We start from the raw sequence: 19,161 nt of genomic DNA, 5'->3' as shown, positions 1-19,161 counted from the left end.
TGATATTCACAATAATAGATAAATAATATATTTATAAATAATAGATAAATAATATATTTATAAAATGTTAGGATAAATAATTGTAAAAGTAAGAGAGAGAAAAGTGGGGTAGAGAATGTGGAAAATAATTTGGAATATTGTAAATTGGATAATGATTGGGTTGATGACCTAGGTCGCGACCTTCTGTTTGGGAGGGTGAAAATTGGTCAAGGTTAATAATGTAGGATTAAGAGTAAAATCGGATCATGACCTAATTAGCGTGACCTTTGCTTGGGGATGGTCTAAAGGAAGATCAACCCACGGTTAAAACTTAAAACTGTGAAAGAGTAGCGGAAGAGGCGGCAAGTACGGCAAACGTGGCGTGTGTCTACTCAACACGGAGCACCCACTACGTGTCAATCTCTAGAGGATGCAGAAATGCACCGCCCTCCTCTGATTCACCATTTCCTCTCTAACTCACTTTCCGCACACCACAATTTCTCTTTCCCGCATTTCGTCGAACACCTGGTGTGCATATCTCTGCAACCTCTTTCACGTCCCACCATCTCTCCTTCTATTCTACTGTGCTGGGTTTCTATCAATGAGGAATTCCCTCGCTGTTCTCCGTTACTATCGCCATGCAAAGCTGCGTTCTACAGGTACCTCTTCGTTTTTTTTCTTTTAAATTCCATTTTCTACGTTTTGATTGTTGGATGCAATGCAATGCATGCCAATTTTGATTTTATAATTCTGGGTTTTTGACATTATCCAATTTTAGTAACTTGTTCGTAGAATTCAATAATACTGATCACGTTTTATTACTCCATTTTTTATCGCTTAGTATCGATATTTTGTGTGAATTGACAATGCCAATGTGCTATGTTGAAAGTTTATGAATTGCCCTTCTCGTGTTATCGAATTAGGTAGGATAGGAAATCAAACTAGAGCTTATTTGGTCAAGCAAATTTAGTTATTGCTTTGTGGTGGTAGTTTGATTTATGTCTCGCCCTTCTCGACTACGCGTGGTGCCAAATGATTATGGCAACATTGCTCGGTGGTGGCAGTTTGATTTTGCTTGTGCTAAAGCCAACTTGTTCTTGTTGCCCGAGTGCTAATAATTTAATTTGTGTTATGGGTATGATCTTCATCGAGGTGTAGTTTGAATGTCGTATTGAATATGGAGTCATTCACGAGATCACTATGTATAAGGAAGCCGTTTTGCTGTATCAAAAACCATTAGATACGAGTTCTTATACTTATCGTTTTATATGATCTACGGAGTACATTTTTGGAGAAGCCTATAAGCTATACGCAGTAATGACTCTTCTTCCGAACCCCTCTTCTGAAGTAAATGTTAATCTGTTTGATTTACTGTTTTAAAAACAAGGAACGTTATACAGATGTTTCTGTATCTTACTCCCCCAAATGGTCACCATTATCACAAAGTTCACTGCTACTCTTAGGTCCTGTTTGATTTACTTTTTTTCTAATAGATATTTTCACCCAGGAAATATTAGCTTTTTGTCTTGAGAACTCTTCACCTCTGTATATTTTTGAGGTACCCGACTCACATTTCCTTGTGATGATCGTTTGTGATGATCTTGGGCCGATAGTCATAAATGGCTCTGGGTGAAATTGTGCGGGGGTGTGATTTTTTTTTAAAAAACTATTCGTGTGCTAGAAAGATGGATGGACAGATATTGAGCATTTGAACTTCTCGTTTTCTGAATAATTGTGATCGTTATATACTTTTATATATGCCTGTCCCTTGACCTATTATCCACAATACATTCTGCTACACTGTACTATATTATTTCTTGTCTGAGTGGTATACTTCTTTCATTTTGCAGCATGGAGTAGTGGAGCCTCAAGATATATGTTATTTGCAAGCCGAGTAAACAAAGATGTAGGGTTTTTGTCCAGTATTCTGCAAAAAAGATTGTGAGTACCTTTCTGAGTCGTTTATATTTCCTACCACTGGCTTGCAAGGAAGGGAATTATTTAAGAAATCCATTTGTACCTTAATTCAAAATTATTATTATTAATTATTAATTTGGTTGAATATGCGATGTCACTAAATGTATCTCCTGACAGTCAATTGAAGCGAAAGTGATCACATTAAATAGGATTCTTGTCAGATGATGCCTATTATTTGACATTTCTGATGGTGTGTGCAAAAATATTAAGGGATTTAATAGCTTCGGGGGCCAAATCGTATTGAATTTTTTTTATAGACATTTCAGGGGTGAATTAAGACTATTTTGGCTTAGGAATATGATGGATTAAGAGAAAGAGGCTCACTTTTTGTCTGCGCTCCTTAGTTCTTGAGGCAATTTTCATAACGTGTCATCTGGAATAGCCTCTGCGTGTTTTGTTCACTGTGGTGTGGTAGGGTTGTTTATATCTGACCCTTTGCCTCGCAATGGAATGAGCCTTTGAGGCTCTACCGCACATAGGCAATGTTTTTGGTTTGTCAGCCGACCAGCCTTAGAGTATCTTATCTAATATGGACGGCATGCCTTATTTATCTTATATTACCCTTCAGCGGTCTTACTCTGCTTATCCCCTAGCATCTGCTGTCAGTCCTTTACCTGGCCTGTCCATCTTGCATCTTTGGAAGATGCGTCTCAAAGCCTTGGACAACCCTTTTTTACAAACCTACATTGGGTCCTTATTTTGCTGCCTGATCTGCTTACATTAGATCATGATTCTATTTTATCACTCTTTAGCTGCACTTCATTTAAATCTACCACAATCATGAGGCAAATTTCTGCACCACCTTCCTCCCAATTAGAAGAGACTGCATATATACAATCATCAAGGACCTTTTATTTCAAAAATGAGTGTTTGTTTATTTGGTATCTTAGAGGTTTTTTGCTGCAGTTCTTCAACCAACTTTAGTAGCGTACACGGTGAGAGGCCATCAGCGGAGTATGCAAAGAAGAGGAAGGAATCATTGGAGGATGAATTTGGACATGTGCTAGGGGCTTACAGCTCCAGAAGTGTTTCTGTCGTTTATCGATTTGGTCCGTTCTTGGCTTTGTTCAGAGCAGCTGTAATCTCATTCTATGTGCTGAAGCTATCTATTTGGCAACTTTTCGTTCATGATATACGGAAGCGTGCTGCTAAGGCGAGTTCTGTTATTTCGAGCGCCATTTGATAAATTACTCTGCAGTTGAATGCAGAATACAGTAAACAACTTAACATTCCACACAGCATGTATCATCATGGTGCATTGCCTATGTGTGGTTTTTTAGTATATCTTTTAAAAGTTGTACCTTTGAGCCATTCTAAGCCAGAATGGAATTTCTTGCAGTTCTGTGAAACTCTGATACAGTTGGGGCCATTCTATATAAAGGCAAGTATTCTCTTCTGTTCTTATTGTTGCATCACATGCATGGAAACTGTTTTTCTAACGGGCATAACAGCTTCAGTTATTTTGTCACCCTTAAGCTGTAGTTGTTAAAACTATAATTTTGATTGCATTTTCATCTACTTATTATTATTCATGTAGTTGAGAAAAGCAGAGAACTATAAAATGTCAAACTGCAGCGATACCTTTGCCTATATGTATAATGAGACTAAGGGCAGCTTAGTACTTTTTCTCTTTCATTACTTATTCCCCAAGCTAATTAGACTATAAATAAGTGGGTTAAGTGTAATGCAATTATCATCAATGAATTTTTTTTTTTGTAAGAAATAGGTCAAGAGGATCTTTAGCTCTGATACCAAATGTTACAATCCAAAATAATGAAGTGATATCAATAAAACTGTAAAGGAACATGGTGAAAAATGATAGAGAAAAGCTGCTCAATATGATTATTGATAGACACCCAAATGAGTAAGAAATGCAGTACTCTGGGAAAAGAAAGAGTACTTGGTTTCTAACTTGAAATAGTAAACAGAGAATTAAAGTAAGAAAATTGATATTTCATTGATGATAATTGCATTACACTTAACCCAACTATTTATACTTTATAGTCTAACTAGCTTGGGGAATAAGTAATGAAAGAGATAAATTACTAAGCTGCCCTTAGGGTGTGTTTGGATTGAGAGATTTGGAGAGAAAGGAAAGGGAGGGAGAGTAAGAGATTTAAAATCTTTTGTTTGGATAAGAAATATTGGTAAAGAGAAATGGAGGGGGAGAGATTTGGAGGGATTCATTTTCCTTTCTCCAAGGTCAATCAAAATCTCTCCAACATAGGAAAGATTTGGAGGGAAAATGTATCCAAACAACCACTTCCTATTCTCCCTCCCCTTCTCTCCCCTCCCTTTCCTTTCCCTCTATCCCCCTCCCCTCCCTTTCCCTCCTATTTTGCTATCCAAACAAGCCCTTAGTCTCATTTTGATGCGTATCACGATCATCTTGAATTGGTTCCTCCACGAGAACAACTTCCACAAATTAAGCACCTCTAGAAACTTTAACCCAAGGTTCACTGTTGCTGTTGTTGGACCTCTAGTGATCCTAAATTTGTTTTGGGACTCAAATTATGTTGTTGCTGTTATAGGTCGACATCTGTTGATACCCGTTTGTTAACTGCGTGTGAAAATATCCACACGGTGGAGGAGACATTTACTTGAGGTGTGATTCTGAGTTTTTGAGATAAATGAAAATTATTGGTGGACTTAGTACACCAATATACGCTAATTATTTAATCACACATAATGAAAAGTAATTGTGCAAGATATCATTTCTGGCAGCCTCAAACATTATCCGACTCTCTAAGGGGTGGTTTGGTTCATTATGGTGGAATGGAATGGATTGGAGTTTTTTACTTGGGAGGTATGGATTTAGATACCCATACCACTTGTCCACTTCATAATTGTTTGGTTGGTAATCTTCTATACATAGAGGGGAATGGAGTTGGAAACTTGGGTAGAGAGTAGGGAATGAGATATATCTAACTCCATTCCAAAAACTCCATTCCAAAATGTCACCCAACCAAACACTAAAATGGACTCAATCCATTCCATCCAAAACACTCAACCAAACACCCCCTAAATGCTATGCTTCTCTAGAAGTTCTAGCCTTTGGAACCCTTAAGAGGAGTTTGAGAAAGGTTGTGTTACAGGCTGTTGGCACAGTGACACTTAGCATGGCTTATTGGTGGATTGAACTTTTGGTTCATTACAATTATAAAGCGAAGATTCTTTATTGGCGCTCTCTTGAACAAACACTAAGCTTATGAATTTGCCTCTGGTGGGTCTAAACTACTCAATGAGTCCATGTATTTTGACGACTAGGCACTTAAAGTGTTCAATTATGTTCGTTTTAGGGTAATGTACCTTTCGTTTCACTGCCTGGCTAGATGCAGAGTGTTAGGAGCTCCTGTTGCGTGGTTTACCACTTTTTCCACATGTCAGTGTCCCACATTGACAAAATGAAGAGGGAGTTCACTACTTTATAAACCAAGGAGCTACTTCACCTATCACCAATTGGTTTTAGGATGGAAACTTGTTGGGATTATGAAGTGGGCTCTTTCTCATCCTTATGGGGGTGGTCCAGACCCGTTTTCATGGTTTAAGGTAGAGAAATTTGCTGATGCTTGATTGAGGATTTGTGAAATATATGCATGGTAAAAGTTTTAAACTTGTATCTAGGCTGTAAGTTTGATTGTTTCTTTGTATCCACAGCTTGGTCAGGCGCTGAGCACAAGGCCAGATATTTTACCGACGATATACTGCCAAGAGCTTTCTAAATTGCAGGTTTAAGTTCTCACTATTTCTGTGATTCTTTTTAGGGTAATTTTCAATGATATTATTTCATGTAGTCATAATGACAATTCCATCATTCTGGGACTCGGCTTGCATTAATTCGTGTCTTCATATACTTAGGACCAAATACCTCCTTTTCCAACTTCTGTCGCGATGAGATCTATAGAAACCCAGCTAGGCGGTCCCGTGTCAGAAATCTTTGCGGACATGAGCCAAGAGCCCATTGCCGCAGCCTCTTTGGGGCAGGTCTATAAAGGTTTGAAAGTTCCTGATGATTGGATTGATAGTTGTATTTATTTTGTAACTGCTGAATGGAGACTTGTGAATCATGTTCTTATTATTTGTAATCTGTGTATCTTGGAGGGTTTTAATTTTTAAATATTTCCTTCAAGTGGTGCAGCTCATTTGCATTCAGGAGAGCTGGTTGCTGTCAAGGTGCAGAGGCCTGGTATGTCTTTGTCGTTGACCCTTGACGCGTTACTATTTCACATGATAGGTGGCCAATTGAAACGTTTTGCGAAGGCTCGCAAGGATCTCTTAGTTGCAGTCAATGAGATGGTGAGATGTCTATTTCTTAATATGAAAAGGCATCTATCTGTTTATGCAATTATAAGGGATTCTATGAAATAAAATAAATCTTATTATGTCATCTCGTCATAGGAAATTAGGTTCATACTTCATATTTGGATACTTTGCTTTCATGCCTTATCCGGAGAAGTAATGAATAATCACGGATCTGTCTTTTGTTTTGGCTAGTGGCTATTTGGGTATTTTATGTGTCTGTTATGTTACTTTTGGACGTGTTGAGTAGAGGGATATGTAATGTTGGACATCTTGTGCTGTGATCATTATCCACCAATGGTTCTTGTGGTTGGACATAAATTGTAAGATATTCCAAAACATTGAGAGCCATGACAATATGGAGCTGTGTTCTCTACTAGCATTGGTGATTCGCTTCGTGATTGGGCAACACATGTATTAGGGCCACTTTAGAAAGTTGAAAAAAAAAAGCAACAAAAAACATGAATTAAGGGCATCAGGCATTATTTTATCGACAAATGGTACATCTTTTTTTCAGGAGTAATGCTAAACTTTAGCTATCCAGAATTGGATGCTTTTTGTTAGGATTTTCATGAAGGACGGTCGTTGAAAAAAATCATGCCCTTGATATCATTCATAATATTATCAACAAATGGCTACAATCGTGTCTCTATATTTAACATCAAACTCTAGCTATATATCAACTATAAACCTCGTTAAGGTTAATTTAACACTTTAATAATGATGCTCCTCTCTCAAAATATTTTTTGCTCCTCTCCTCTCATGAACACCACCAAGTTCCTAAAGGCGCCATCCGCTAAACGTCAGATATTGAAGACTTTGAATTTCTTTCCTCACTCATAACAATATTTGATAATAAGGAATTAAGGATTGCTGCTTGGACATTAAACCATAATTGCTTTTGAAACTGGTTTTCTTTGCCAATCAGCTTTATATATTATCCAGATTGGAGGGAGGGATGTGTTGTGTACTACTAGTACTTTTTGTGGACAATCTTGCTGACACTAATAAGAGTTGTTTTGTTGCCTGGATAGGTTAGACACATGTTTGAAGAGATAGATTACATCTTAGAAGGAGAAAACGCTGAGCGCTTTGCTTCTTTGTATGGCACATACTCTGGTAAGTCCAAAAATTTCTCTACTTTTCTCTTTGGTTCAATGTTCTCGGGCATACTTTTCATACGTTTTTATTCGTTCTATGGAGTTGGGGTTTTTTTTATGTTTCAAGTTTAGCAGCGTTCATTTTAATGTCAATGCTTGCATTTCAGTTTAGTGTAGTGTATTGAAACCATATAACTCCGTCATCGTGTTTTAGTAGTTATATAGGGTGGAGATCAATCAGCTCAGTTCAACATTTTCTTACTTTTAGGTGAATACAGATAACTTTTGGCCATTTCTCTGACTTTGATTCTTATTTTTATTTGATTAGGGGTGGATGTGATGTTTTGAGTGAAAATAGGAACGGCGTCTTGCCGGTTAGCAATTTTGAACTTTAGAATGGTGTCCCTCATAGGGCTGTTTGGGACTTGACGACGTGAGATTTTTTTTTTGCGGAGGTATTGTTTTACCCTTTGCTTTGATGGAAGGAGGTGGGAAACAATTCCCTTTGTTTGGTAAGCAAATTGGAATGGAGGGAAATGGAGGGATCAATTTTCTCTTCTAAAATCCCAATTATATCCTGTCAGCACAGAAAATATTTGGAAGGAAAATGACACCGCCCCACTCCTCTTCCCCTTTCATTCCCCTCCAACCTTCTCCCTTCCCTCCTCAAACCCTTTGTTTTAGAGAATATTTTCACTAGGGTTTACTGAGAAACAAAGGATAAACATCTCTTCACCAAGTTGGTGTTGTTTGTAGCTTGAGGAGGAGGAAGCATGATTTTTCTCTCTTTATGGCCTATGTTTTTTGTTTGACTTGAGATAATGAAGCATGGATGACAGCACCATAACTACTATTGGCTTCTTTGTAGTGTGGGTATGGAGCAAAGATCCTATGGAATTTGTGGAAAAGTTTCCTCTTATTTTGAACCCAAACTTTCATTCTTTGAGGATATGTATAGTTGGTGTCAAGTCTTGCGTGTGGAATGGTGCTTATTTTTCTCAGCTTTTAAAGAGAATTGCTTCATGGTTTTGTTGAGGCTTGTTACCTTGTGTCTGGCTTGCTCTTCTATCAATATTGAATATCCAATAGAAATAAAAAATTGAACGGTTACCGGATGCTAGGTACTACAATGTCATGTCATCTGTGGTAAAGTTTCTAGTGAAATACTGAAAATTACCTATTCGGCTGTTCAATTTATGCACATGATCATTAAGTGAACTGTCTTTTATCCACCTTTTTATATGCACAAGTGCATTACATGAAGGGTATTGTGCTGACTGCCCTTGTCCTTGCTTGTGACCTGCTGTTCAATACTATTTTCTTGTGTAAAGTTTTTGTTGATCTGGATTCTAGATGGCGTAGATCATGGGAGAAACAATAATCAGGCCACGGATAGGGATTATCCGACACACAAAGGGCATGGCCTTATTAGAGTTCCCAAGATATATTGGAAGTACACTCGAAAAGCAGTGCTTACGATGGAATGGATCAACGGAATCAAGCTCACAGATGAGAAGAAACTGGCAAAGGTCCAGTTGAATCGCAAAGAGCTAGTTGATCAGGTATTCGCCAAATTAGAGGCTTGATTAGTTGTAATTCATGTTTATAGTGTTTCTCTTGGCAGTCAACCACAGTCTGCAAGATGGGACTGAAAATTGTTCTTTATAGATCTTTGAAAGAAGAAAAATAAGTTATAATAACTTAGGCTTTTGTTTGTTAACTGAGTCGAGTGCTACTCTTGATATTTCAAAAGCCTATAACAAGCCTTTTCTGTTTTTATTTTTTTTCTCTTTTTTCTTTTCCCTTTTTGTGTTGATTGATGTACACATGCTTGGCATGTTCAACACTAAACCAAGCTCTACTGCTTCCAGCAGCCGGCATAATTGTTGTACGAAATTCAGAAAATATTAGTGTCTAATGATAAGCTGACTTTGGGTTGTCATGAGGTCATCTGCTAGATTTGGATAGTTTGTATATTAACTGCACTTCAGAGAACCACAACCATTCTCCAGCTGCTCTGAAGAGGCTCTTGATTAAACCTGCAGAGGGTTTAGATGAATGTGGCCCTACTGCAGTTATAATAGAGAGGCCTGTTTTGGTAGACTCGTGATGATGAAGGCGGTTCATCTTTTATTTCTCAATGAATGAAAGCTCGACGGCATGGTTTTAAATCTCGTATCGGTCGTACTGTCGTAGTGCGGTAGCGGTATAACCGGTCCTTAATCGGCCGTCGGGGATGGATCGCGGTGAATCTCGGTGATTCTAGGGCGATATCTTGTATCGGTAGAGTGAAATCCGATACAACTCGGCCGAGATTTAAAACCATGCTTGACGGTTTCCTGAGCTACTTTTTTTAACATGAAAAAATAGTACTCCCTCCTATTCACCTATTTCTTCCCTCTTTCCTTATTCTCTTTATTCAGGTTTTCTTCCCTCTTTCCCTTTTTGGGATCTTTTTTAGTTGTAAAATGAACAAGTAGTCCTTGTCTATTTTTGTGTTTTACACCAGTTGCCACTCATTAACCCAACCTCATTGGTCCACTCATTTCTGTCCCCAGATTCCTTACCTTTATTCATTTTTTATTCCATTCCTTAATTCTTATGCACAAAAGAAAAGGGAAGAAATGAGTGAATAGGAGGGAGTGAGTACTAATGAATCAACAGAAATACAAGGGATTAGGATAATGCATCCTCATAAGAGCACAACGTTGGTTGGTGTGATTGGTAAGGGCTCTCATCTCTTAAGGAAGTGGCCAGGGGTTCGATTCCCGGCTCTTGCGAATGAAAAATCCAAACCTGGGAGGGGTCTACCCATTAAGTTCCTTCAGTACCCCAAGGGAGATTGCCTCCGCTGTTGGTAGGCGATACTCCTGGCCAACACCAAAAAATAAGAGCACAACGTGCAAATTTTTCCGTGTTAAATAATGACCGAGATTCCCCTAGAAGCTCCCATTGTTATTGCCTTCAAAGAGGCTAAATGAATGACCCTCTCCCGAAGGAAAACTGTAAATTGAATTCTTAAAGAACGTGAGAGAGTTTCTCTCCAACCAAAATAACATGAATGGTCCAGTGAAAGCGCAGCACCAAAAAAACTTTCTTCTCCTTCCTTCCTAGCCAGACTTAGTATGTTTGTAAATGGTCCATTATCTTGAAGGACAAAACCAAGTCTACCCTATGACCTGAAAGTGTTGTACTTGTATCATGTAGATTGAGCAATGTTGCTCTGCAAAAGTAGGTGTGAAATATCTTTTATCATTTCATGAGCCACTTTATCTGCTCTCTCATTTCTTAATGTCAAAGAATTGCAAGTCTTTGGCTACTTCAAGCTTGCATTTGCTATTGGCTTTAAATATTCTATTCATCAGAAAGGGCAGCTTAAATGTATTGTTTGTTAATTTAGCTCCCTTTTCTACTCAGGGGTTGTACTGCTCTTTGAGGCAATTGCTTGAGGTGGGTTTCTTCCACGCTGACCCTCATCCTGGAAATCTTGTCGCTACAGATGATGGATCTCTCGCATATTTTGACTTTGGAATGATGGGAAACATACCGCGTCACTATCGAGTTGGTCTCATTCAAGTGGTATGATACAGTGAACTTACTCTGGGAGCACTTGGGTGTGATTAAATATTTCTGAGGACATGTTACAAAATGATTTCGAGATCTTAAAGCTGAACAAAACTTTGCGAGTCCCCCCTCTCTGCTATTACCCAAAATGTAAAGGGGCATGATTATACAGCTGATGCTTTCAAAGCTAAGGCCTATACCAGAGGCATGATTATATGCAAAACTAAATTTACGTTAACCGCCTTCCTTATGTCACAAAAAAATGCACATTTATGATTCTTATTTGTACTGTGATTGTGAGCACGAGGTGTATAATTTTAAGTTTCTCTGGAAGACTGACAACTTTAGCACTTTGTCTTCCAGAGATAATTAGATTGAAATTTTATGATTCTTATTTGTACTTGTGGACTGTAAGAAGGCTGCTCACTTACTCCCAAACAAAAAAGTTTAGAAAAATCGTTGAAGTTTCTTTTCCGGGTATTAAACATAGAAATTTGTCTCTGCTGCGATGTTTAGCTGCTGGCATCTATTATTTCTATTATTTCATTCAATTCTGTTTACTTATTCACCCAGTTCATTGTGTGATTTATGATGATTATACTGACTATTTTTCATTTTTTTTCCGGTATTGCAGCTTGTGCACTTTGTTAACCGTGATGCACTGGGTTTGGCAAATGATTTTCTGTCCTTGGGATTCCTCCCTGAAGGCGTGGATATAATACTGGTTTCTGATGCATTGCAAACATCTTTTGGTGATGGAACCAGGCAATCTCGAGATTTCCAGGTCATTTTTTTTGGTATTATTCAGGGTTACAGATACGTAATTCAAATTTGCAATTTGCTCAATTTTGTATCCAATTCGGTGGGTGTAGTACAATGAAGCCTTGCATTTAAAAATGAAATCAGCAACCAGAAAGGTGGATATCAAGTTATCAAGTATCCATACTGAGATGTTTAAAAATGAAATCAGCAAACATCGAATTTTGTTTTGCTGATTTACAAACCAAACAACCATTTTTGTTTGCAATAACTAACTTCTTACTAGTAGTTGTCGACAAATGTCTCATCTAATGAAATTTTGGTTGCACGAAAAAATTGATGATGGGGTAAGTCTGGTGGTAATGGTTCCAATGGTAGTGGTTATAGTGGGGTTAGTAGTCTTATTGAGTTTGCCTTTTTCCTGACGCAATTACCCACTTGCAATTTTTGTGTTTTAATATGGGTTCTTAGTTTTTAAAAGTCCACCTTGAGCGCGTGTAAGCGCAAAGCTAACCAAAACGCCTAGTGTGCCCTTTTGCATTCAACATAGCAAATGATGCTCTCTAGTTTGCAGTTTCCCTTTTTTTTTTTTTTTTTTTTTTTTTTTTTTTTTTTTTCTTTGAGGTTTTTTTTATTATGCCTTTCCCTTTGCTCCATTATACATTTATACCTAGTTTTTATGCCTTGACATGTTAACCCTCTTTGAAATCCCGAAACTGTATCATTGCACAAAGCTTCATTATAAAAAGACGAACTTATCTGTAAAAACAGTGCGCTGTATGTGCACGAGCCATGTGTTTTGTGCGGTTGCGCCTTGTCGGAACAGGCCCTCATGGTCTTGGTTCACCTTATGCCTTTTAAAACTGAAGTATTGGTTGTCTTTAAAAGTGGGTAAACGAGGATCGAAAGGAAAAAGAGAATGGAGGGACTAAATGAGAAAGAGTCTGTCAGGCAACCTGCTCAAGAATCCACTAGGTGAAAGAAGAAAGCTTTTTAATCCCGTGACCATGAGGGTTTTAGATAGAGATCCCTTGTTGCTTATGCTACTCTAAAAACAATAGAAATCAGGGAAAAGATTGTAGCAAAGATCTTCATGTATATTGTTGTTATTGTAACGCTGTTGCAAGGGATTTCACTGTTCTGCAGTGCCTAGAAAGAATGTTCTTGTATTGTTGTTATTGCTTGGGTAATACTGTTGTGACTTGCGATTGACTTCACTATTCTGCAGTGCTTGTATTTGATTACCAGTATGTTTTGATGTTCCCTTCTCCTACCCTGCATTTCGTGTACGTCGAGAGTTTAGAGGCCACTACCATGAGAAGTCCATTTCTGTAATAATAATGACAACAGTACCCCATTGCCCACTCCAGTGCCTTAATAGCTCCTTGCTTCTTAGCAAATTGCGGGGTAGGGAAGGTCGCATGCATGCAGCCTTACCTTTGTTAACACAAAGAGGCTGTTTCCGAATGATCCAAGATGAACACTGCGTTGAGAACTGCATGAAAGAACTACTACTTCACATAGAAAGAAGCGTAGCCACTTTAATGAGCCATTTTGCTTGTTCCATCATAATCCCAAAGATGATGAGTATTTGGCTCCATTGGAAATAATGTAAATTATCCTACTTTGTCTAACTAAGCTCTGTAGAGGACTATTGGGGTGCCATATGACTCTTTACTGATATTTTCTACTCCCGTTTCTGTTGCTTCTAGTCTCTGCTGCATTGAAGTTCCTTTTCTTAGTCTCGTATGGACGGGGTTCCGTTTGTTAATTTTTGCTTCTAGTCTCTGATGGATTGAAGTTCCTTTTGTTAGTCTCTGAAGGACGGAGTTCCGTTTGTTAATTTTTGCTTTCTATATTGGATAACAGAGTATACTGAACCAGCTGTATGATGTGATGTATGAGTTTAATTTCTCCCTGCCTCCTGACTATGCTTTGGTGATAAGAGCATTGGGATCATTGGAAGGAACAGCTAAAGCCTTGGACCCAGATTTCAAAGTGGTTGAAAGTGCATATCCATTTGTTATTGGGAGGCTTTTGGCAGACCCAAGTCCTGATATGAGGAAAATTTTGAGAGAACTGCTCATTCGTAATGATGGGTCGATCAGGTGGAACCGTCTTGAGCGTTTGGTATGTAATCCGATTTTTGCATTGTTGTATTTTTATGTGTATGTTTATCAATCCCTCTCTCTCTCTCGGATTTATTTGTTGTTCATGATCTGTATAATGTCTCTCCAATTGTAATACCAAGATTGCCTCTATAGTATACCATCTGTATGTATATGCGTGAGCACTGAGCAGTGCGCCATTGTTGAGGTTTTTATTGAGAGATTACTTTATTTCAATTAAAGAGCATAATATGAAAGATGAAAGATAGTCATCCCAGGAATTCGGTTTGCATTTGAATTTTTAGTGCTCTGCACATACTTTCTGAACTGTCCTTAAGATCAGTTTTAAACACTTCTAACTTATTTCTGCACTTTGACGTCTTCCTATATTTTCTCTCTGTGTTCAAATCTTGATGCTGCCTTGTGCTTTCATTTTACTACAGATTGCGGCAATATCTGAAGAGGCTTCAGACTCAGCTGAGCCACGTCCTAATTTTGAACAAGAATCTTCGATCCCTGTGAGATGGAAGTCTTTTGATATGAGATCTGTTGTTGCAGCTACTGAAGATCTATTCTTATTTATACTATCTGGTAAAGGTTTGAGGGTGCGTTTGCATCTCACACGAGACATACTCAAAGCAGCGGATGCATTCCTGCTAGAGGAAGTAGTTCACAAGTTCAATGACGACTTCTATGAGAGGAAGACATCAATGTCTGAGGTAAGTTTAGTTCATTGGCCTCTTTATTTCTTATCCTGCGATGTGACGTTGTTTACGTGTCTCTACTCCTCGCGTGTGTTGGGCATCAATTTTTTTTGTGGACTGTTAGTTGGTTTAACCAAGAAATAAAAAGTTGATATTCTCATAGGAGGCATGGTTTACTCTGGTGTACATCATTTAGATAATTGTGGACAGTGATATTTCCCCTTTTTTCTTTCGTTCGCTTCCCTGTATTTTTTTAAGTTAAACTTATTCCAAATTAAGGAATGAGGTGATTAGGGAAAAGGTGAAAGTGGCGCCAATAGAGGACAAGATGATGGAAAACCGACAAGATGGTTTGGCCATGTGAGAAGGAGACCTATGGACGCACCAGTTAGGAGGCTGGGGAACAGAAAAGGTTGCAAGGGGTAGAGGGAGACCAAAACAGACATGGCTGAGAGTGATACATCACGATTTGAGATTTCTCTTGCTTGATGAGGGAATGGTGACGGAGAGGGCACAATGGAGGGCAATGATACATTTGGATTTTTAGTATTTGACGTTATTTGAAATATTTAATGTTTTTATTTAATTTTTAAAAATTTATTTGTTCTTTTCGGATTTATTACACCTTTTTACCAACAACTTTCTTATATATTAATACTTGGTTCACTTTTTAGTATTCCGGACCCTTAAGTTTTACTTCGGTTTTCAAAATCGTTTTAATCTTTATTCTCGATTGAAATTCTAAGTTTTTATAAAAGAAATCCAGACTTCGATTTTAAAACCTATTTATTTACCTGGCTTTTGTATTATGTTTCACTCCCCTTTCACTTTTTCTTTTCTATTTTTTTTTTCGCATTTTGAGGTGTGCGTTCACCCATGGACAGTTCTAAAAGATGATTCATGTCAGCCGACCCCAAATCATTTTGGGATTAAGGCTCTGATGTTGTTGTTGTTGTAAACTTCTGCCAAATGTTAATTTGCTGTAGGTTATAAGAGGAGGTAAGAACAGGGATGGGAGTGGAAATGAAGGGTAAAAATGAACTATGGGTGAGAAATTAGGCTTGTAACAGAAGCTTTTCCAGCTTTTACTTCTCAAGTTACGTTTAGCATGTATATGACTCCCATTAACTATGGAGGGAAACGGGCTGAATTTGAGTCTATGTTCTTTCGGTAGTTTCAAGTAAGGCAGGTAAGTTGGCTCTAATAGATATATGAAAAAATGGATGCACTATGATGCTAGTTGTGGTTAAATGCTTGCTTGCTTCACGACTACATACAAAATGAGATTTTTAAGAGATACGAGCGTAATACTCATGTTGCTTGTGTGTATATTAGAACCTAGTATTTCGAAATAAACAACATGAATATTACACTAATTCTGTGTAATTTTCTTTTCGTAGTGGGTGAGAGAGGCAAACATGCATTAAACCAAGACACCATTATAAAGGGGGAATATCCTTGAAGCATCTAATAATCAACGTATTAGCTGTCTATTACACAACTTATCTGACCAACCTCAGTCTCGTGCATAACTTTTTGGTGATCAAATTAAATTTAACCTGACCTCAACTATTCTTTTGGCTTTGGACTTATTTTTCTTCCTCATTATTCTTTGGTTCTTGATTATGATGGAATAAAGCAAAATGAGTCACTAAATTGCTTGCTCTTCTTTTTTAGTGTGAAGTAGAAGTCGTTCAAAGCAATTCTCGACTCAATTTTCATTTTGTATCATTCGATCTCTCTATGTTACTGAGTACACTGACACATTTGCAAGGTTGCTCTCACCCCAACCCCACAATTAACGTGAGCCCTTAAGGCACTGAGGTGGTTATCGTTGGATTTATCTGTCTTCTTTTCATTTTCTGTGGAATAGCAAATGTCAGTCTATAATGTTGTGATAATGAATTTTGATGGGGATAACAGTTTTGAATCGCCGAAGTGTACATTGACATGGCGTGATTCAGTGCATCCTATACTCCCAACTCCCATGGGTCAAAATTAATTATATCAGTTATGTGTCGGTATTGTCCATTGGTTAAATGGTTCGCTCTCTTGTTTGGTCTTCTGATATTGCAAAGTGGCCCATTGAAAGTTGTCCTCTCAGTATTCAAAACACCCTCATAAGGCTCTTATGTGTATACTAACATAGGGTTTATCTGTCAATTTCAGCAACTGACCACCTTAACCCAATGGATCCGTTTTTTATCCAGCTGAAAACACTAGCATTTTTGTATCCCAAGACAATAGTTTGAAAAATCCGAATTGCTTACGACAGACAGGCATTACTTAAGAGAAATTATTAGTGGACTGGATCACTGGATTAATGAAAAGAGTGGAGATGGGAAGAGGGTAATTTAGTATACTGCGTTAATGAGGAGACTGGTATCAGCAGAGATTGGTTTATTTAACTACATTAGTAATGTCTGTTGCTCAGGGTCCAAAATCAGAGCAAGTAATGAAAACGCTTAATTATATTGGCAGGATCAAACATGGGATTAAAAATGGAATATTTGCCAAACTTGGGATTATTCACATTAATTTTCCTATACTTTTGAGAAGTTTATTAGGAAAGTGTCCTTTAAGCACTCCTCAAAAACTATTTTACTACGTTAAAGTACAGCTTACTTTCAATTTGTCTGTAAGCATATTATGTTATTGGTTAGTTAAAGAGGCCCAATTAGCTGGATGTGAACTTGTCAAAGAACCTGGCTCATTAAGTAGTCGTTTGTAAATCATTAAAGGAACGTGAGTTCTGGAATTTATAAAATAAGCTGAGCTTGGTAACTTCGGGTCGAAACTGGAAATTATTGCTTGTAAGTTTGATGAAACTAACCGAGGTTGATCATGAACAAGGTAATACTGGACTTTGCAGGAATCATTTGTACCTTTATCATTAGTCTGTGCTGCCTTAGACTGTTTGGATCCATGTAATGAGTTTCCAATATCTTGTTAGTCATGTATTGGAGATAGGCTGAGCAACAATATCCTTTTAGCTACTCAAGTGTCTTCTTTATTCAAGCTAAAAAAAGGCCCTGAACTTTGCATGACTTTGAATGAAACAGGAACATACGAGGAGGGTAGTGAATGGCTTCCAGTACTTGTGGCAGGCTGTAAAGAAGTCTCCAGAGGCATGGATTGCAATGCTAGCGCGTATGGCTGTGAAACCAGAGTTCCATAACTTTGTTCTAGAAATAGTGTCAGCCCTGATGCATCATTCGAGCCGTGAGATTCCCGAGAACTCTTGGATCTGTTTATCTAAAATACTTCACAATATGGTACATAGCTCCAATTCTGAGGACATATGACATAGATTCATATCGCCAACTCTCTTGTTACTAGTTTTTGCTGGAATCTTTCTAACCAACCAAATCAGATGGGCATATTCAGAGGATCCTAACTTGGTTTTTCTGGTTGAGCCGTTGCTCACTTTCGAAAATGGCCTGGTGACGTAGGCTCATGTAGCTAGATTCAGAATGTGCTGAGTTGTTCCGTTAAGGGTGCCGACATGCCACTGCTTGTACATCCCAATGTATAAAAAGGTGTTATCTAAATGTTTTGTGCTGCTTTGGGGATGCCGTGATCAACCCTATACTCTTCAATATGCTTTGTATCGACAGTAGCCTAGATTGACACCTGTTTTTCTTGTATAGAAGTTTTGACCACTTTGTGGTTCTGTCTTGTGATCGGCAAATGTTCCATACAAATATTGTAAGATTGAGATTGGTGTTCTCCAAGAGGTCATTACTTAACTAGACACAAAATTGATTGTATGATAATCAAGTGTATGGTGAATTTTTTGTTAAAGGTAGCGGTGGAGTGACTTATTACAGATCCAGGTCTGAATATCAGAATCTAAACTGGTCCATGCATGAAGGGGGCTTGCCTGAGTCCGATCCTGGCAATGAATTCAATAGTGCCACTCGGAATACGCGCCACTTGAATATACATACTTTGATGGAGTTGGCATCCAGGGAAGTGAACATGAAGCTGATCGTGCGTTTCGGGCTATTGGCAGACATGATCAAGGGACAAGCACTCTACGAGCATGCAAGTGTTATATTAATATATACTCTTTCTAATTCTATGTTCTGATGATGAGACTTAATCATTTAGGACAGTTACCAGTTACCACTCAGTCCTCACACCCCTTTTATATTTCTTAATATATGTGCAAAAATAAGTGAGACAATTCAAAGAATTCAAAGAATTTGAGAGTACTATATTGTGTTTAAGTAGACGTCATTGCTTTTCTCTTAGTCACTGTCCCCGGAGCCTTAATAGGATTGCTCATACTATAGCTACTTCTGTAGTTTAGGCAATCTTTCTTTATCTGACAAAAAAAAAAAAAAAAAAAAAAAAAAATTCTGCCGACTAAGTGGCATGAACATCGGCAATGGCGAGTCTCCTCATATTTTATTCCTCTTATTTGTCCACCTTATTTTCCATTAGATGTTTTATTTACCCTCCTTAATTCATATTTACATCTATGCAACGATGAAATTTCTCACTAATATTTGTTTACACCCAGAAATTTGGGAACCTGCCCAAGTAAATCAAATTACCAAATAGTAGAATCTCATATTATGGAAAGTTGTGTGCAAACGCGAGATTTCGAGAGAGAGGGGGGCAGGGGGCATTTGGGGAGGTAAATTTCTACCATTGCGGATGCTC

General features: G+C 38.0%; 1 protein-coding gene across 4 annotated transcripts; it reads left to right on the top strand.

Moving 5' to 3' along the window:
- Positions 1 to 157: 157 nt before the first annotated feature.
- Positions 158 to 18,251, top strand: LOC141605509 (uncharacterized). 4 transcript variants are annotated; one of them, XM_074424318.1, is made up of 14 exons: positions 158 to 638; positions 1,830 to 1,920; positions 2,863 to 3,109; positions 3,296 to 3,337; positions 5,614 to 5,685; positions 5,815 to 5,950; positions 6,095 to 6,252; positions 7,290 to 7,374; positions 8,709 to 8,917; positions 10,773 to 10,934; positions 11,554 to 11,703; positions 13,548 to 13,808; positions 14,230 to 14,505; positions 17,553 to 18,251. In XM_074424318.1, exons 1-14 carry the CDS (start codon positions 581 to 583, stop codon positions 17,793 to 17,795), a joined length of 2,190 nt encoding a protein of 729 aa, XP_074280419.1. In that variant the 5' UTR covers positions 158 to 580; the 3' UTR covers positions 17,796 to 18,251. The 4 variants fall into 4 exon arrangements, with proteins under 4 accessions (XP_074280419.1, XP_074280420.1, XP_074280421.1 ...); XM_074424319.1 differs by having other exon boundaries at positions 6,087 to 6,142; XM_074424320.1 differs by lacking the exon at positions 10,773 to 10,934.
- Positions 18,252 to 19,161: the final 910 nt, after the last annotated feature.

Source organism: Silene latifolia, chromosome 10 (genome assembly GCF_048544455.1).
Source record: "Silene latifolia isolate original U9 population chromosome 10, ASM4854445v1, whole genome shotgun sequence".
Taxonomy (NCBI): Eukaryota; Viridiplantae; Streptophyta; class Magnoliopsida; order Caryophyllales; family Caryophyllaceae; genus Silene; species Silene latifolia.
Note: the sequence above shows the minus strand (reverse complement) of the source record. Positions and strands in the feature narration are given on the sequence as shown.

Excerpts from the sequence above, each read along its gene's own strand:
- LOC141605509 (XM_074424318.1), top strand. The coding sequence starts at position 581 with ATGAGGAATTCCCTCGCTGTTCTCCGTTACTATCGCCATGCAAAGCTG. Across the intron at positions 639-1,829 it reads TGCAAAGCTGCGTTCTACAG|CATGGAGTAGTGGAGCCTCA; the intron begins GTACCTCTTCGT and ends TTCATTTTGCAG. Across the intron at positions 7,375-8,708 it reads TTTGTATGGCACATACTCTG|ATGGCGTAGATCATGGGAGA; the intron begins GTAAGTCCAAAA and ends TCTGGATTCTAG.